Source organism: Dermacentor andersoni, chromosome 2 (genome assembly GCF_023375885.2).
Source record: "Dermacentor andersoni chromosome 2, qqDerAnde1_hic_scaffold, whole genome shotgun sequence".
NCBI lineage: Eukaryota > Metazoa > Arthropoda > Arachnida > Ixodida > Ixodidae > Dermacentor > Dermacentor andersoni.
In genome coordinates, this window is record NC_092815.1 from 15,117,082 (window position 1) to 15,131,731 (window position 14,650).

The 14,650-nt window shown below is 46.7% G+C and overlaps 1 protein-coding gene across 2 annotated transcripts in view; it reads right to left on the reverse strand.

Annotated features, from left to right (window-relative positions):
• The window catches only part of MED14 (mediator complex subunit 14), a 162,200-nt gene that overhangs the window by 72,407 nt on the left and 75,143 nt on the right, over positions 1 to 14,650 (reverse strand). For both annotated transcript variants that reach the window (XM_072286352.1, XM_072286351.1), the window contains 2 exons: positions 7,707 to 8,079; positions 3,012 to 3,043 (listed from right to left, as the gene is read on the reverse strand). In XM_072286352.1, coding sequence (XP_072142453.1) covers positions 3,012 to 3,043; positions 7,707 to 8,079 — 405 coding nt within the window. The remainder of the gene's footprint in view (positions 1 to 3,011; positions 3,044 to 7,706; positions 8,080 to 14,650) is intronic.

The following is a 14,650-nucleotide window of genomic DNA, read 5'->3' on the forward strand; positions in this document are numbered from 1 at the left end:
TTAGATTTCACATTATCAAAAGGCACCGGGGTTGTAGTCTTTTGTGTCCTTTTCAGTGCGCGGCTTCTTGTGTGCCCTGCCTTCGGTTTGATATGCCTTGCTTGACTTTTTTTTTTCCGCAAGACATCCTTTTCAGCTGTTTTGCGAAGAGCATGTTGTCCCGGTTGCAGTCCAAGTGTTGCACAATACTCAGCATATGCACAGCAGGCCCCAGTATTGTATTTGCAGACTGCCTCATGGACAGCTCTCTGTCACAACCAATAATGCGTTTTTATCTTTTGGCAGCAGTGACCATATGACCGAATGAAGGCTTTTGACAGTGTACTGTTTTTTTTTTTTTGTTTTTTTTTCCTAGGCAACGGCTGAGGAGCTGCATGTCAGAAAGGCGTTGGTACACGGGCAGCAATGCATTGGCAACATGCTTTCCAAGCCGGTACTGTGAGGAGGTGGAGGCTTCTCTGCTTCTGCAGCCTGATGTTGGCACCAACTTTGGGGCCTCTGCGGGCAAAGGTCATGATGGGGGTCTTCATCGGTAGATGTTATATGATAATATGTTGCCATCACGGCCTTTTGCATGTCTTGAACATTGTCGTTGTCACGCGGAGCCATGCCATAGTAATATGTCCGTTTCTTTATTAAATCTTGAGTGAGGCCACCTTTCTCTCCAAGAGGTTGCCCTTTCCTGCCTTTTGTGATCAGGGCACACAGAGCCGTCTCCATCCTTTTCTTGACATGATTGATGCAGTCCTCCTTCGTAAATGGAATAAATCCATAAGTCTTGTCCTGACAGAGTGCTACAAAGGTTCTACTGTCACCATCACAAACAATGTTTGTATATCGCAAACCAGGTTTGCTAAGGGACCTCCTGAATAGAGTCAATGCTGCTTCAACCTCCATTCTACCAGAGTTCACATCTGTTGTTTTTTTGACAGACGTGTGATGCTTTCCAGTCATTATAGCCTTCATCCCCTTCTTTGGGGCCAAACGTGCAACCATGGCATCGGTTTGATAGGACGACACAGTCGAGCACCAGTCCTGTGAAAAATTCCATTACAGAGCCGACACTTATGAGGGATGTATGGCCACAAGTTAACCATGTCCCATCATAAACCACTGTTATGTTGTTATTAAAGGTAGGGTCCATCTCCCTGTAGACATTGCGCACTGCCACCACAGCATCAGAAAAAAATATTGGCCGCACCTGTCTCACTGGCAGGTTTAAACTCAGCCTTGAGATGATTCTGAAATGTTTTATGATGCAACCCTCTATGGGAGACATTCAATATTGACCAGAAATCGGTCAAAGCTGTCGCCCCTTTGCCAATACTTTTAACATCATGTACAGCTCTCATATTCACGTAAAAAATTTTGCAACCTTCCTTTCGCGGCAATGACCATCCCTTTGCGACAGTGCCGTAAAACATGCACGTCAGTATCATTTGCGCTGCTAATCCATGTCTTGTTTCCAGCTGAACTGAAAGTCGTGGTTGGGAGCACTGCTGGCACTTAGATTTGCCGAGAAGAGCGGTCAGGGCAGACATTTGAACGATGAGAAACTTCTCCGCTTGTTGTACCGGCAAGCACCTCGCCTTCACCCTTCAGTTCCATTTTCCGCGCGGTCGCCGACACCGAACTTAATTTTGCTTGCTCTTTCGCGGCGACCTCCCAAGATGCTTCGGCCGATACAAAACGCGGCTCCAGGTGCGCCTGAGTGGTGCCGCCCGTACTTGTAGACGGTGTAGCAACATCGTGCGAAGTGCCGAGACAATAATCGGACACATCCGAGGCACGATCACTGGATGCATCCAACGATGTGGAACGCGGCACGACAAGCTCAATGGTGCCACTGCTGCTCACATGAGATGTCTTGCCCGCGTAAGAAGTGCTAAAGAGCAATTCCTCAACATCGTTGACACAAGTAGGTATTCCACCCGCGTGTGAAGTGCTCGGCAGCGGCTCCTGAATGGCATCATTGGCATGTGTACACATCCTGCCCGCATGTGGAGTCCTCGGCTGCGCGTCTGTGACTTCAGTGCTATGCTGCACAGTACTGCCACGCGACCTTGAAGAGGTCTTTTTCACTGTCGGCGATTTTCGCTTGCGAGTGCCGGAAGCATGAGCCGTCTTGTACTTCAGCGGTCGCCAACTCATGGTCCCCAGTAAACTTCCGAAACTACGCCCCACAAGCACTGATGAATGCGCCGAGCTGATATGTCCAGAGTAGCGTATCACAACACAAACCAGCTTCCAAAACTATGCTCTCCACGCACTGAAGGCGAGCCGATATGTCCAGAGGCGCATATCGCAGCACAAGTCAGCCAAGTTCCGCAAGTACTGGCAATCCTGGCGAGCCGAAATGCAAGGAGGCGCTTATCACTTGTGGAGTCCGCTGCCGAAACTACGCTCCGTATGTGCTCACGAACAATGTGAGGTGATTGTCAGATGCGCGAGTCATGGGCGATATCAGATGTAAGCTTCTGAAACTATACACTACACATAGAGACGAACATCGCGCGCCGAGAGGCGCGGCCTGCGCGTGGCGACGCGGTAGCAGAAGATGCGCACTGCCAACGAGACCAATGGCAAAGCTCCAATTGGCCACGTGACGGGCGTGGCCAATTGGAGGCCTCGGAACGACCTTGAATCATTTGCTTTTTGTGTGCTTGCTTCTGAATGGAGGTTGCGTCATTCAGATTGCGCACTCGGTTGCGCTATTGCGGAGATATCGCAGCTTGAAAAACGCCGTTTTTTCGTGACTTCCTCGGAATTCTTTCGTCACGTTGGCTGCTACAAAAATTTTTTTGAGCACTTCTATGCGGTTTTCAGCATTCATATTTCGGAATCAGATAAATAAATAGTTATAGAAACGAAATATGTGCTTTTCAAAAAATTAAATTTTTGGTCATTTTTTGCGATACGAAAGCCGCATCCCCCCTTAAACTTTTAAAGCTATCATGTAAATAAAAGGCATCAATAAATGTTCTTTTCTAAATTGAACTTTGTAAACTCACCTTTCTCTTTCCACCAGCAGAAAGCAAGGACACTGAAATGTTGCAAGAATAACATGTTAGCTTGTGCACATCAAAATGCACGGACAAAATAATCGCCACTTGGAACAGCACCATTGCAGGTAGCCCTTTCGACACATGCACACGGTGTCAACCAAGTTTACTTTTGCAAATTCCCTGAGTTTTTCAGCTTTTACCTGAGTGCCTTTGCAAAATTCCCTGAGTGACACAGAACTATGTTTTATGTCAAGACGGGCTGACGCCATGTCGCCCAATGCTGTCACTCCCTGGTAAGCATGTTAAAAAAATTTAAAAAAGAACGACTTAATCGAACTCGAACAGTGACTTAATCCAGTTTTAATATTGAGGAGTAGTTTTTGTTTTATTCAAAAAGAAAACAGAACCGAGGGGTTAGCAAAATGCACAGTGAATATCTTATAAAAAAAATATAAAAAAATGGTGAAACCCATTGGAAATCGAGTTGAACATTCTCAAATATGAATAAAAATAAGATGCATACAGAAGGAAATATTTTAGAACATGAGCTATTTCTATCAACTGATAGCAAGCTCAAAGGTACGAGGCCCGAACTTTGTCACAAGTGAGATTCTCTTTCAACAACTGGTAAGTGAACCTCAACTGTCCTGACATACTCTCAGAGCCCGCACAACGCCTCAGCGTTGCGTTTCACTGCTTTAAAGAGTTTATTTTGGTTTGGATGAGGGACATCTGCATCTCAGCGTCAGCCAACACTTAGTTTTTTGAGCTCAAGCTCCTTCAAAGAAGCGGCGGCTCGCTTCCTTTCCTGTTTATTTCTCAATGCATATGTCATTCTATTCTCGTCATCTTTCTGCCACGTGTTCGCCCTACGGACCATTTGAAGGATCCTCTTAGTCAGTTGTACAGTCAACGTCCAATTTTTTGGACACCCTAGGGGCCGCAAAAATGTCCAAAAAATCAGTCAGTTCGAAAAAATTATTTAATGTCTTTTACTGTCCTTAAGGGCTCAAATCGCCACGGGCACATCTGAAGATGCTCTGAAGGCCTGCCAGTACACTTATTAGGCATGTCAGCGCTCATACTGTGACAGGACAACTGTGTACCGTGGCAATTGCCCTTTCCCATGCTTATGCTTCATCGCGTAACACTGCTGTATAGACCGTTTCATCGGGCGAGGAGGAAAGTGCACGCGGAGAGCCTTTCCTCCTCTCTGGCTTGGGCGATCCGGCGCGGCGCTGCTTGAAAATATTGCTGTCGCATGCTGCGGAACGATTTCGAGATGTTTTAGATCTTACTTTGTGAAATTTACGCCATGTTCGTTGATATAAGGTCCTCAGGGAAGCCTTTCGGTGCATCGGTAACTACTGTAGGCAGAAATATGTCTTGGGGGCGCAAAAATGTGACACGCATAATCAGCCGCGGTGTACGCGCATTATCAGCCGCGGTGCATGTATGTGTTGTTTACTGTTTTGCTTATATCGATTTTAATTCAACAAAGAAAACCGGCGTCTCTGTATTACCAACATTAAATGGTAAATCAGCTCACTGTCTGATCGATTGGCGTAGGGAGTAAAACATAAAACATAAGAGCGCATGCTCGTGCACGGCCAACCTAAGGCAACCACAAAACATCTGAGCGGCAGGCGCTATCAAATATTTGTGATACACTGGCATCGTTCTCACGCATTTCAAGTCTAGTATGCTTGAAATTACCATATGTCTACGCTAGCCTTGCTGCATGAGGCCCATGGTGCTGTTTGTTCAACACAGTGACCACTGCGGTTGGTGAGCCAGCAAGATACACATATAAGCTGTGTGCTTCGGCATTGCCTTTTTGGCCTGTATACAGCCATAATATATGAGAGGGTTCGCATAAAAAGAATGTGATGGCTATTTTTGAGCGCAAAGTTTCCGTAATACATGTGAGTGCGTCGTAGAGAACTGAACGAACACAACCGAAAAAAAAAATTCGGTTATCATCCTCTTTCTCTAAAAAGCAAGAGAAAACGGGCTAACACCGCACAACGTTTATAAATACCGTATTTACTCGCATAATGATCGCACTTTTTTGTGAGAAAAAATTGACGCAAATTCAGGGGTGCAATCATTACGCGGGTTAAATTTCCCGCGAAAAAAAAATAGTTTTTTTCGTCCCCCGTTTGCTGCGGGATGCGGGTGCGGGACACCAAAACAAAAATGGCGGCCGGCTGAGCAAGCTGAAAGCGCCGAACGCGATTTTTTTTTTCTTCTCGTGAGTACATTACATGCATTGAAACAGTTTTTTCCGTATCAGTAACGAATAATATCGTTAATATTGGCAAGTTTGCGGCAATAACGTAGCCATGTCCACTTTGAGGGGGCAGAAACAGATGGGCGCGCTTAGCTGCCAGTGACATAGAAACACATGGCGGGCATGCTGCGGAAACTGCGGCATCTGTCTTCACTACTATCCTAATACCGCACGTTTGCGCTAAGGGTAGGTGAATATCTTAGCTGTGTTACAAGCGTTGGCGTATGAATAAGGTACACTTTTAACGTATCAGTGTAAACGTGGCTACTATCGTTGCCGCTTGCGATTTGTTGCTTGCCCACGAGTGCAGATGAGGAGAATCGAAAGGCGCCTTTTTTGTTGTTGACCACAACCATTATAAAGCCTACACATAATAAAGGAAAGTTTGGTTGTACCTCTTTTTGTCATGGAAGTGCGGAAAGTGATGAAAGTAATGAAATGAGGCATCTACTTAAGAGTGTTTGGTGCGTGCAGACCGCCTGGTTTGTCTTGAATAGTCGTTCGCGTAGCATTCAACAGATGGTAAGCGCAATCATTATAAGCTAGACTTGGCACACGACATATCGCTGCGGCAAGTTCGGGGTGCGATCATTACGCGGGAAATAAAAAAAATCGAATTTTGACGACAAAATTCAGGGGTGAGATCATTATGCGAGTAAATACGTTATATAACCGCTGATGCCGTATGCTTGGACCATGCGCTATATAGAACAAAAATATCTGTAATCCAGCACCTACTACTGCTTAATTAGGACGCTCGCGCAGTTTGTAAACGGTCGCTTTGCTGGACAAGCTTAATTCAGACGGTAAGGTATGCTGCTATTACTAGCCAAAACTATTTTATTCATGGGTGGAAACCTCATCCATCCAACGAAGTAGTCACGCAATGTAACCTGCAGCGAACAGTTTGAACGCTTGTCAAAGTATAACAGCACAGCTCCTATCGTAGCAGAACGGTACCCACGCTGTTACGATCGTCGCGTATGTTTCATGGCTCCTGAACCGCAGCTTAGAAATAGAGGATAATACTGCAATAAGGACACATTAGTGATTGGAACATTCAGAAATACACAATTGATCTCCGAGGCTGATTGTAGGCTCAAATATGCACGCACACATCACGCTGTGTGTTACGTCCACCTCAACGCCAGCAGAAATTCCGGCCATGACGCCTTAAACCACTTCAGCACGTCTCACAGAACCGTTTACCACGTAGAAGACGCACGTCGTACTAAACAGACCACACGACCGCGAAAACAAACGCCAGAACCTACCGCCGAGCGCATACCTGCCATGCAAAAGACCGCTTTCACCAAAGCCAGTATGGCGCTGCTCATAGGCGGCGCCACTGCGTTCACAATATGGCGGCGCCTACGAAAAAACGGTCTATAGAGACGGAGCTGACTTTCAGGAACCGGCATTATGCAATGAATCGTGCTTTCCGAGCTTCGAAGCCAATCGCGAGGCCCACAAAGACTGAGTTGGTGCCATTACTGACACCGGCGAATTCTTTCAATGAAAAACACAGCAGCAAACGGCAAGAAGCTGAATAGCTAACGCCGAAGCAGCTACGCCTAGCGTTGCTGCGGTGTTGGCTGCAGCTGCCAACGGAACTGCCTGCGAGAGCGCCGGTTCGAGGCAGCGAGGTAATCAAAATGGTGGCAGTGGTAGCTTTGACTACAGCCGTTTCAGACCAGCGCTCATGGCAAACAGTTCAGAAAATCGGACTGTGAAGTGTTCTTGCACCGAAAATTTTAGACGTTCTTATACATTGACTCTATGGGGTGTGTGGTGGTGCCGTGAAGCCGTCGGAATTATCGGGCGTCCAGAAAGTCAGTCATCAACTGTACACTGGCAACTCCAGCAGACGACAGGGCGTCAAAGACGATTTGTTACGATTCCTCTCTGTTACTCGAGCCACCATTACCGCAACTTTCGTTCCCTTTCAATAAAATTACAGATAATTTTCCCTGATAGAAGCACAAATTCCCCGAGTTCTTCCTCAGTATTTCCAGATTATTCAAAATTCCCGAGAGTTTCCGGTTTTCCCTGTTTTCCAGGTTGGTAGACAACCTGCACGCAGTCTCTCAAATGTGCTGTGACAAATCCTCATGGCAAACTGTTATTTTCAACGAACCTTTTGGATACGTCCCTGTTAATTTTCATTCTCGTTAAAACTGTTAATTTCATTTATTGATTTATTTATGTATGTGTTTGTTTGTCTATTTATTTATTATAGTGTCCCAAAGCAACACAGAAGCAATGAGAAAGGCAATTGTGGAAGGACCTGAATTCTGACCACCTTGATTTCAACATGCACAAAATGCTCCTTATGCAAGCATTCTTGCACTTTGCCCCCATCAAACGTGGTCATCAAATCACGTAAGATAAGATAACCTGTGCCTCACTGTCAATTTTTGTGCAGGGCCCATGCACAATGGCAAATGTGTCCAACTGGAGGAAGTTGGCCACTCGCAGGAATGCTTTGGGTAGTTCCGTTTCCATAGCTGTGCCTTCCTCAGAACTCCGGCCCACGGTGACAGCAGTTGGCACAGTACTCAAAGGAACGGAAGACGCTGCCCCACCCCCTGACTGGCTCAATGGTGTAGAAGCTCCCAAAGGGGTGGCAGCACCCCCAGTCATGCCACTAGTGGGAGCAGGAGCTCCCCCACCAAGTGCGGTCACATCTTCGTCTGGCAAAGCCTGTGGCTTCACTGTCATCAGGTAGTAGGTCTGTACAATGTCCAGTGGGTTGCCTGGGCTCTCCTTCAAGTCCACCACCTGTGTGCAAGATGGAATCCCAAAGGAAAGAAAATGGGCATGACGGAGCATATTTGTAACTTGGAATGCATTATGCAACCGTGCAGACGACAACGGACGAAGAAAAGAACACACAAGACAAGCACGGATATAAATATTTGTAACCTTGCCTTGCAGCAAACATATCACCTGCCTGTTTATGCCAACCGCAGGACAAAGAACTCTCCCAGTGATCTCCAACTACCCCTGTCTCATATGGGCAGACATTCATCCGTGCCAGCAAATATGCTATTCTTATCACACTAACTAATCCTCTGCTTCCCTTGATTGCATTTCCCTTCCCTTGGTGATATTACGTTAGAGGATGTAACATAAGAGGTTAAAGAACACAGCATTATGAGACAGGAAGAGAACAGCATGGCTTTTAGAACTAATGTGGATAGATGGCAGTATACTGTGATTGAGATTATAAGGATGAAGTCCAAACAGGCAAGTTCATTACGGCAACAGAATAGGTGCCACAGCAACCAAATATACAAACAGCCATAATTTACAACAGGAGTTGCCAAACTGTATTTCATGGAACCTTTGCATTCTACTCAAGGAAGAATGGCACAAATGAACAGGGACGAGATAGAAAACATGGACGAGCGCAGTCCATGTTTTCCCTGTTCGTTTGCACTTTTCCTTGAGTATGGATTACCAACACGCCGAACAGTCAGTACTGAATTGCTTTCTATCTACTTTTTCTTTTGGTTCCATGAATATCAAAAGCCAATGCACATCCCTCTATATGGCCTTTTCTTCACCACTGTAGCTTTAAGCATCATTTGCTCGTCCCACCCTTGGCAATAACACTTGTGCTGTTATAATTTTTATTTGTCATATAAAATTAGCCTAGCGCTACCGTTTACTGGCTGAGCACAGAATAAGAAATCTTAAACAGTGCTGTTCATTTTTACTCTTTCTGTTTCTTGATGCTCCCATGGGATCGAACACTGAGGGTCTCTTTGGCCCTTTTTGAAGATAAGCTTTCGGGAGCCTCTGAGATTACAATGAACATAGTATAGCCTTCACTGAATACCTTGAAAACTAGCTTGTTTGCTCAAATGGCACTGTAGATGAGGACGATGAAGAGTCACTAAAATAAACCTAACCACAACCTTCCTGCCTGAGCTAAGTTCACAACAAAGACACATGGAGCTGCAATTGAATGCAGCCATCAAAAGCAAATTCTGATTGCGCAGCTGATCAAAAAAAAAAAAAAAGAGGAAAGAGATAGAAATTTCTATGTACAGTCAATCCCGGATATATCGAACTCGAAGGGGATCGTGAAATAGTTCTATATGTATATTGATAATTTGAAATATACAATATGCCTATCTGAAGCTCATCTGATATCGCACTCACATGACCCACTTTCGATCGCAGCCAAGCCCAACTGAGATAAAATTTCTCAATCACGATTAGCGTCTTTGTGGAAGCTGCAGGAGGGAGCCAATGGCAGTCGATTTTCAATGCGGATCGAGCTTGCTTGTAAATAAAAGCGGCCATGTGACTCCGGTGTGAGACCTACACACGTCTCTGGCAGTTTTTGGAGATCATGAAAAGCGCAAGCATTAACGATTTGCTTCTCCAAGGCTGTTTTGTACGAACAAAAGTTTATTTATTTTTTCTTGCAAGTCACTTTTTTGTTCACGAACATTGCAAGTCACTTGTGTTGCGGCATAGTCTTTGATATGCTGATTGCAATGCTAACCCTAAAAGCCCGCGTAGCCTGGACATGAGACCACGGTGTGCCTTGAGTGCGTCGAAATGCTTGTTGTGCATTTCACTTATGACAAGGGAGAAATAGACACACCACGGTAGCAAACTAGCGTCTATGGATATGCGCAGTGCCCCCAACAACACACTTGTACTCTAAATCACATGTGAACATGCCTGGTGCACCCGTTACAATACCAACAATATGCCATTTGAACAGCCGATCATCATACTTGGTCAACGAACCGGGTTTTGGGTTTCGAAATCGAATTCCTGTTGGAACCAGTCATCCTTGCTTCTGGATTGTCCTAAAAAGTCCATGCGCCTCTTTTTGCGTGCCACTCAGCACTCCGATGCCTCAAGACTGGTATATCCCTTCACTCTTGGCCCTTCCCCTCTGGCCCCCAAGTCAGTGACTGCCAACACTACATACATGCTGCTAGTTTCGAAAGTGGCTTTCGGCTTGCAGAGCATCTGAATCCCTTCCAACTTAAGTGTAACCGTGCGAGCACAAATGGAACGCTTTTGGCATGGACCCGCAAATCGCACAGCTATGTTTTGCGTGCTACTGCCACAATGGAGGTTCTTTCCTCGAAGTGCAAATGTGGTGTGCAGTGGTTTTGTTAAATTCAAACTGTAATGTAAAGATCCCTCCGAATGAAGGTTGGGGTCAGATTCATTATGGCCGCTTGCGAGCTTCTAAAATGCTATTCACAATAACGAACAGCCACAGTTTGAATGAGCCATCCATATGCGCAGCAAGCAAAACTGAGAGCACCCTGTTAATTTTTCTTCCATGGCATGTAGTGCCCTTCAGATTCAATCTCTTGTTTGACAGCATCTGCCAAAACAGTGCTGTTTCGAATTTGTTGGCATTAAATATTTATGACCACAAGAAGCGATTTCAGCTCTGTTAAGAGAAGCACACTCACATGTGACAGTGAACGGGAATTCAATGTACGCGTAGTACATTGCTGTACTACATTTGCATAGGTGTGTGTGTGTGTGTGTGTGCGTGTGTGTGTGCGTGTGTGTGCATGTGTGTGTGTGTGTGAGCGCGCACACATGTGCGTGCGTGCTCGTGTGTGTGTGTGGCTATTGTGTGAGGCTACTGCAGGAGTGGGATGAACAAACATGAGGGTTTGGAAAAAGTCAAATAGTTATCTATAGAGGAGAGGCAAGGTGAATTGATTAATGTGTGAACGAATTTTAGGCATTCAAGTTTGCAACACTCTACAACAAGAGTGAGACCAAGTAGGGGAAGAGAGTTGGTGAAAATTACTTCTCATCTCCTACAAACAAAACGCACTGCCTTTTTTTGCACCGATTCTAGTTTTTTGACGTCGCAGTGTTTATATGGATTCCATAAATATTCGAGGATGGGGCAAATGAGGGTTTTATATGTAAGATGTTTAGTTTCTTGAGGAGCAAGACACAGCGTACAATGTAAGTAACCTAGTCTCTTAAGGGGGGAAGCGGGGATCAGATCGCGATTTTCGCGAAAAAAATCGATTTTTGAAAAGTACGCTTTTCAGAATCTACAGCATCATTTCTATCTTGTACTGAAATATTTCACCGAAAAACAAACTCTAAGCACTTAAAATAAATATATTTGTCGGTGCCGGCGTCCACAAATCCGCCCGAAATCGCGAAAAAGCCGCGAAGTTCAACGCGCGACTGCTCGGCTTTCCCGCCACGGAGCGCCGCCATTTTGGTATCGTTGGAAAGCCCGACTCTTTGACTCTTTGTCCCAGCCCTTCCCTTCCTTCCCTGCCAGCCAGCAAGCGCACAAAAAAAGAAAAACAGGAGAGTGGCAGCACGGAGCAGCCAATGGCTGCCGCGCCCCGATTGGCTCTGCGCCGCGGCTCGTTGTAAGGCGCCTCCTCATTGGTCGACGCCGCGCCATAATGGCGGCCGAGGCAAGGAGCGCAAGGAGCGTCTGCTTTTGTCCGCTGCTGGGAAGCCTTTCTGGACTTTCCTTCTCTTGTGTTTCGAGGACGTCGGCCACGTGCAATGGATCCGCGCACGTTCGAAAAGAAGTACCGGACGAAGCATGCCTACGGGAAGCGGAAACGCAAGCCCGTCACAGCAAGGAAGAAGCGGCGATTGTCAGCAGGTGGTTCGGCCGAGCCGAGCGTCCGTTCAGAATCGGCGGAGTACGCGCCCAACGTGCTGTGCGATCTCTCGCCCAACGTGCTGCGGGATCTTGCGCCGAGTCGAGCACCAGCCAGCGATAGTGAGACGAACCATGATCTTTTGCCGTCGAAGCGCGGGCGCAGTGTTACTTCACCGGTGACGATCGACATGCCAGTGAGTCTCGCCGTACGCGAGCGTCCCGTCGCAAGTTCGTCCAGCACAGATTACGGAGTGAGCTTGCAGCGGTCATCGCCGCCCGACTGCAGAGCATCGGAGACGCGCTTCCGCGGTGTTTCGTTCAACGCCGAGATGTCTCCGCAGCCAACAACCGCCAGTGAAGGCAGTCCCATGCCATCGACGAGTTCCGGCGCTTCGACGGAGCTGCAACGCGGGCGCACGCTCGCTGCCGCGGATGCGCCGGCGGCCGACCTTGCCGCTCATCGCAGTGTTGACTGTTCGCCCAGTGAACGTCGCACTATTCAAGCTCACCTGGAAACACGATTTGTGTCCGCGGAAACTGCAGAACTGCAAGCGTCGAGAGTTCGCGAATCGCTTCGCGCGGTTTCAGCAACGGAGCGCAAGTTCGGGCTGACTGGCTCACAGGAAAATGCCATTCCCGCACCTCCAGAAGAGGAGTTTATGCTTGTTCAAGTTGCTGCTTTGAACTCGCTGATTGGTTCCCCGCTTTGCCCAACTTGTCAGCAGCCCGGCCTAGCAGTGCACCGCGAGACTGAACTGGGACTAGCTGTGAAGATGGTACTTTCATGCATTTCCTGTGGTAGTACCCTACAGTCTGAGTGGTCCTCACAAAGGAAGAGCGGCTCTAGAGCTTTCGAGGTCAACATCAGAGCTATGCAAGCAATAAAGAGCATTGGGAAAGGACCAACTGCTCTTAATGACTTCTGGGCCACCATGAATGTCTCGCATCGTGGGTTACACCACAAAACATATGATGGGCACCTCAAAAAGACTTTCAAGCCTGCCGCAGCGGCAGCTGCACACAACATCTTCACAGATGCTGTAGAGGCAGTGAAAAAGGTGTACACTGAAATGGAGACAACATTTTCAAAGAACATTACAGTAGTGTATGATGGCACATGGTTGACACGCGGCCACAGCTCCCATACCGGCGTAGGCTGTATAATTGATTTCCATACAGGGCTTGTGTTGGACTGCATAGTTCTGTCCAACTTCTGCCTTGGGTGCAGCCGACAGCCAGCAGAAAGTGACCCCAACTATGCTGAATGGAAGCAGCAACACCAGTGCCAGAAAAACACTGATGTGAATTCTGGAAGAATGGAGGTTGAGGCTGCACTACAGCTCTTCAGGCGCTCCTTGAGCAGAAATGATCTACGTTACACAAACATAGTTTGTGACGGGGACAGCCGCATGTTTCGCACTCTATGTGATGAAGAAGTTTATGGTTTTGTGCAGCTATCTAAAGAGGACTGCATAAATCATGTTAAAAAACGAATGGGGGCTGCACTTCGCTCTTTGGTGGCCAAGGCAAAGAAAGGAGAGCCACTAGGTGGAAAGGGGGGCCTGACACAGCAGCTCATCAAAAAACTGACAAACTACTATGGCCTTGCTCTGCGGAACCACTCGGAAGTCGAGGAAATGCAAAGGGCAGTAATGGCAACGTACTACCACATCACATCAACAGATGATGAGCCCCATCATGAGCTGTGTCCCCCTGGCCCCCTTAGCTGGTGCAACCACCGGTCAGCTGAGGCAGAAGGGCAGCCAGCACCAGCTCACAAGTACAAGCTTTCAGCTAAAGTTGCTGAAGCACTCCTGCCTGTGTACCAGCGCCTCTCAGACCCTCAGTTGCTGGCCCGGTGCAGAGGAGGCAAAACTCAAAACGCGGCTGAGAGTCTCCATTCAGTGATATGGTCACTAGTATCAAAAGACCAGCATGCCTCACTGTTTGCTGTGGAAACAGCAGTGCACGAGGCAATTTCAAAGTACAACTCGGGCAGTCTGAAAGCTTATTCAGACCTGTGCACAACATTGGGCCTGCGCCCTGGTGCCCTCTCTCTTCAGCGGGCTGTCGAGAAAGACTCCCAGCGAATGAAGAAGGCACACAAAGTCCATCTCCTGAAAGGACAGAGGGCTAAGAAGTCACCTGCTGCCAAGGACACCAAATTCTACAATGCAGGAGCATTCTAGACAGTGTGTGCCAGTATGGAACTTTGAGGCTTGTTTTCTCAAAAGTTTGTTTTGAGCTTATCACCTCGCTCGTGGAAAGCATAGCACGGCAATGGGAGCACGGATTTTAATCCTGTTTGTTTTGCTGCAATTGGTGAAGTGTGCCTTATGTCAAGACAGTCTCAGATTTACCATTTAGGCTCACCATTTTTTTATTACACAATAATTGGAGCATGATACATTCTAAACATAAAGAGAAGGTGCATACTATATCGTTTAGAAGAAGAGCAGAGAAATTTAAAAAGAAATTAAGAGAATCTTGACTTAGACTATACTTCTTAGTAACTATTAAAAACATTTACAGACCCATAACCCATTTTGCTGTCACGCTAGGCTTTCCACGAGCAAGCAACATGTGAGCAATATATAAATAATGATAAAATAAAAACTACTGAAGATATGATTGTGAAACTTTGCAGCTGTCTGTTTGATGCTATTTCGAACCTGTATGCCAAATTTCATCACTCTAAGATAAAAAATGAAA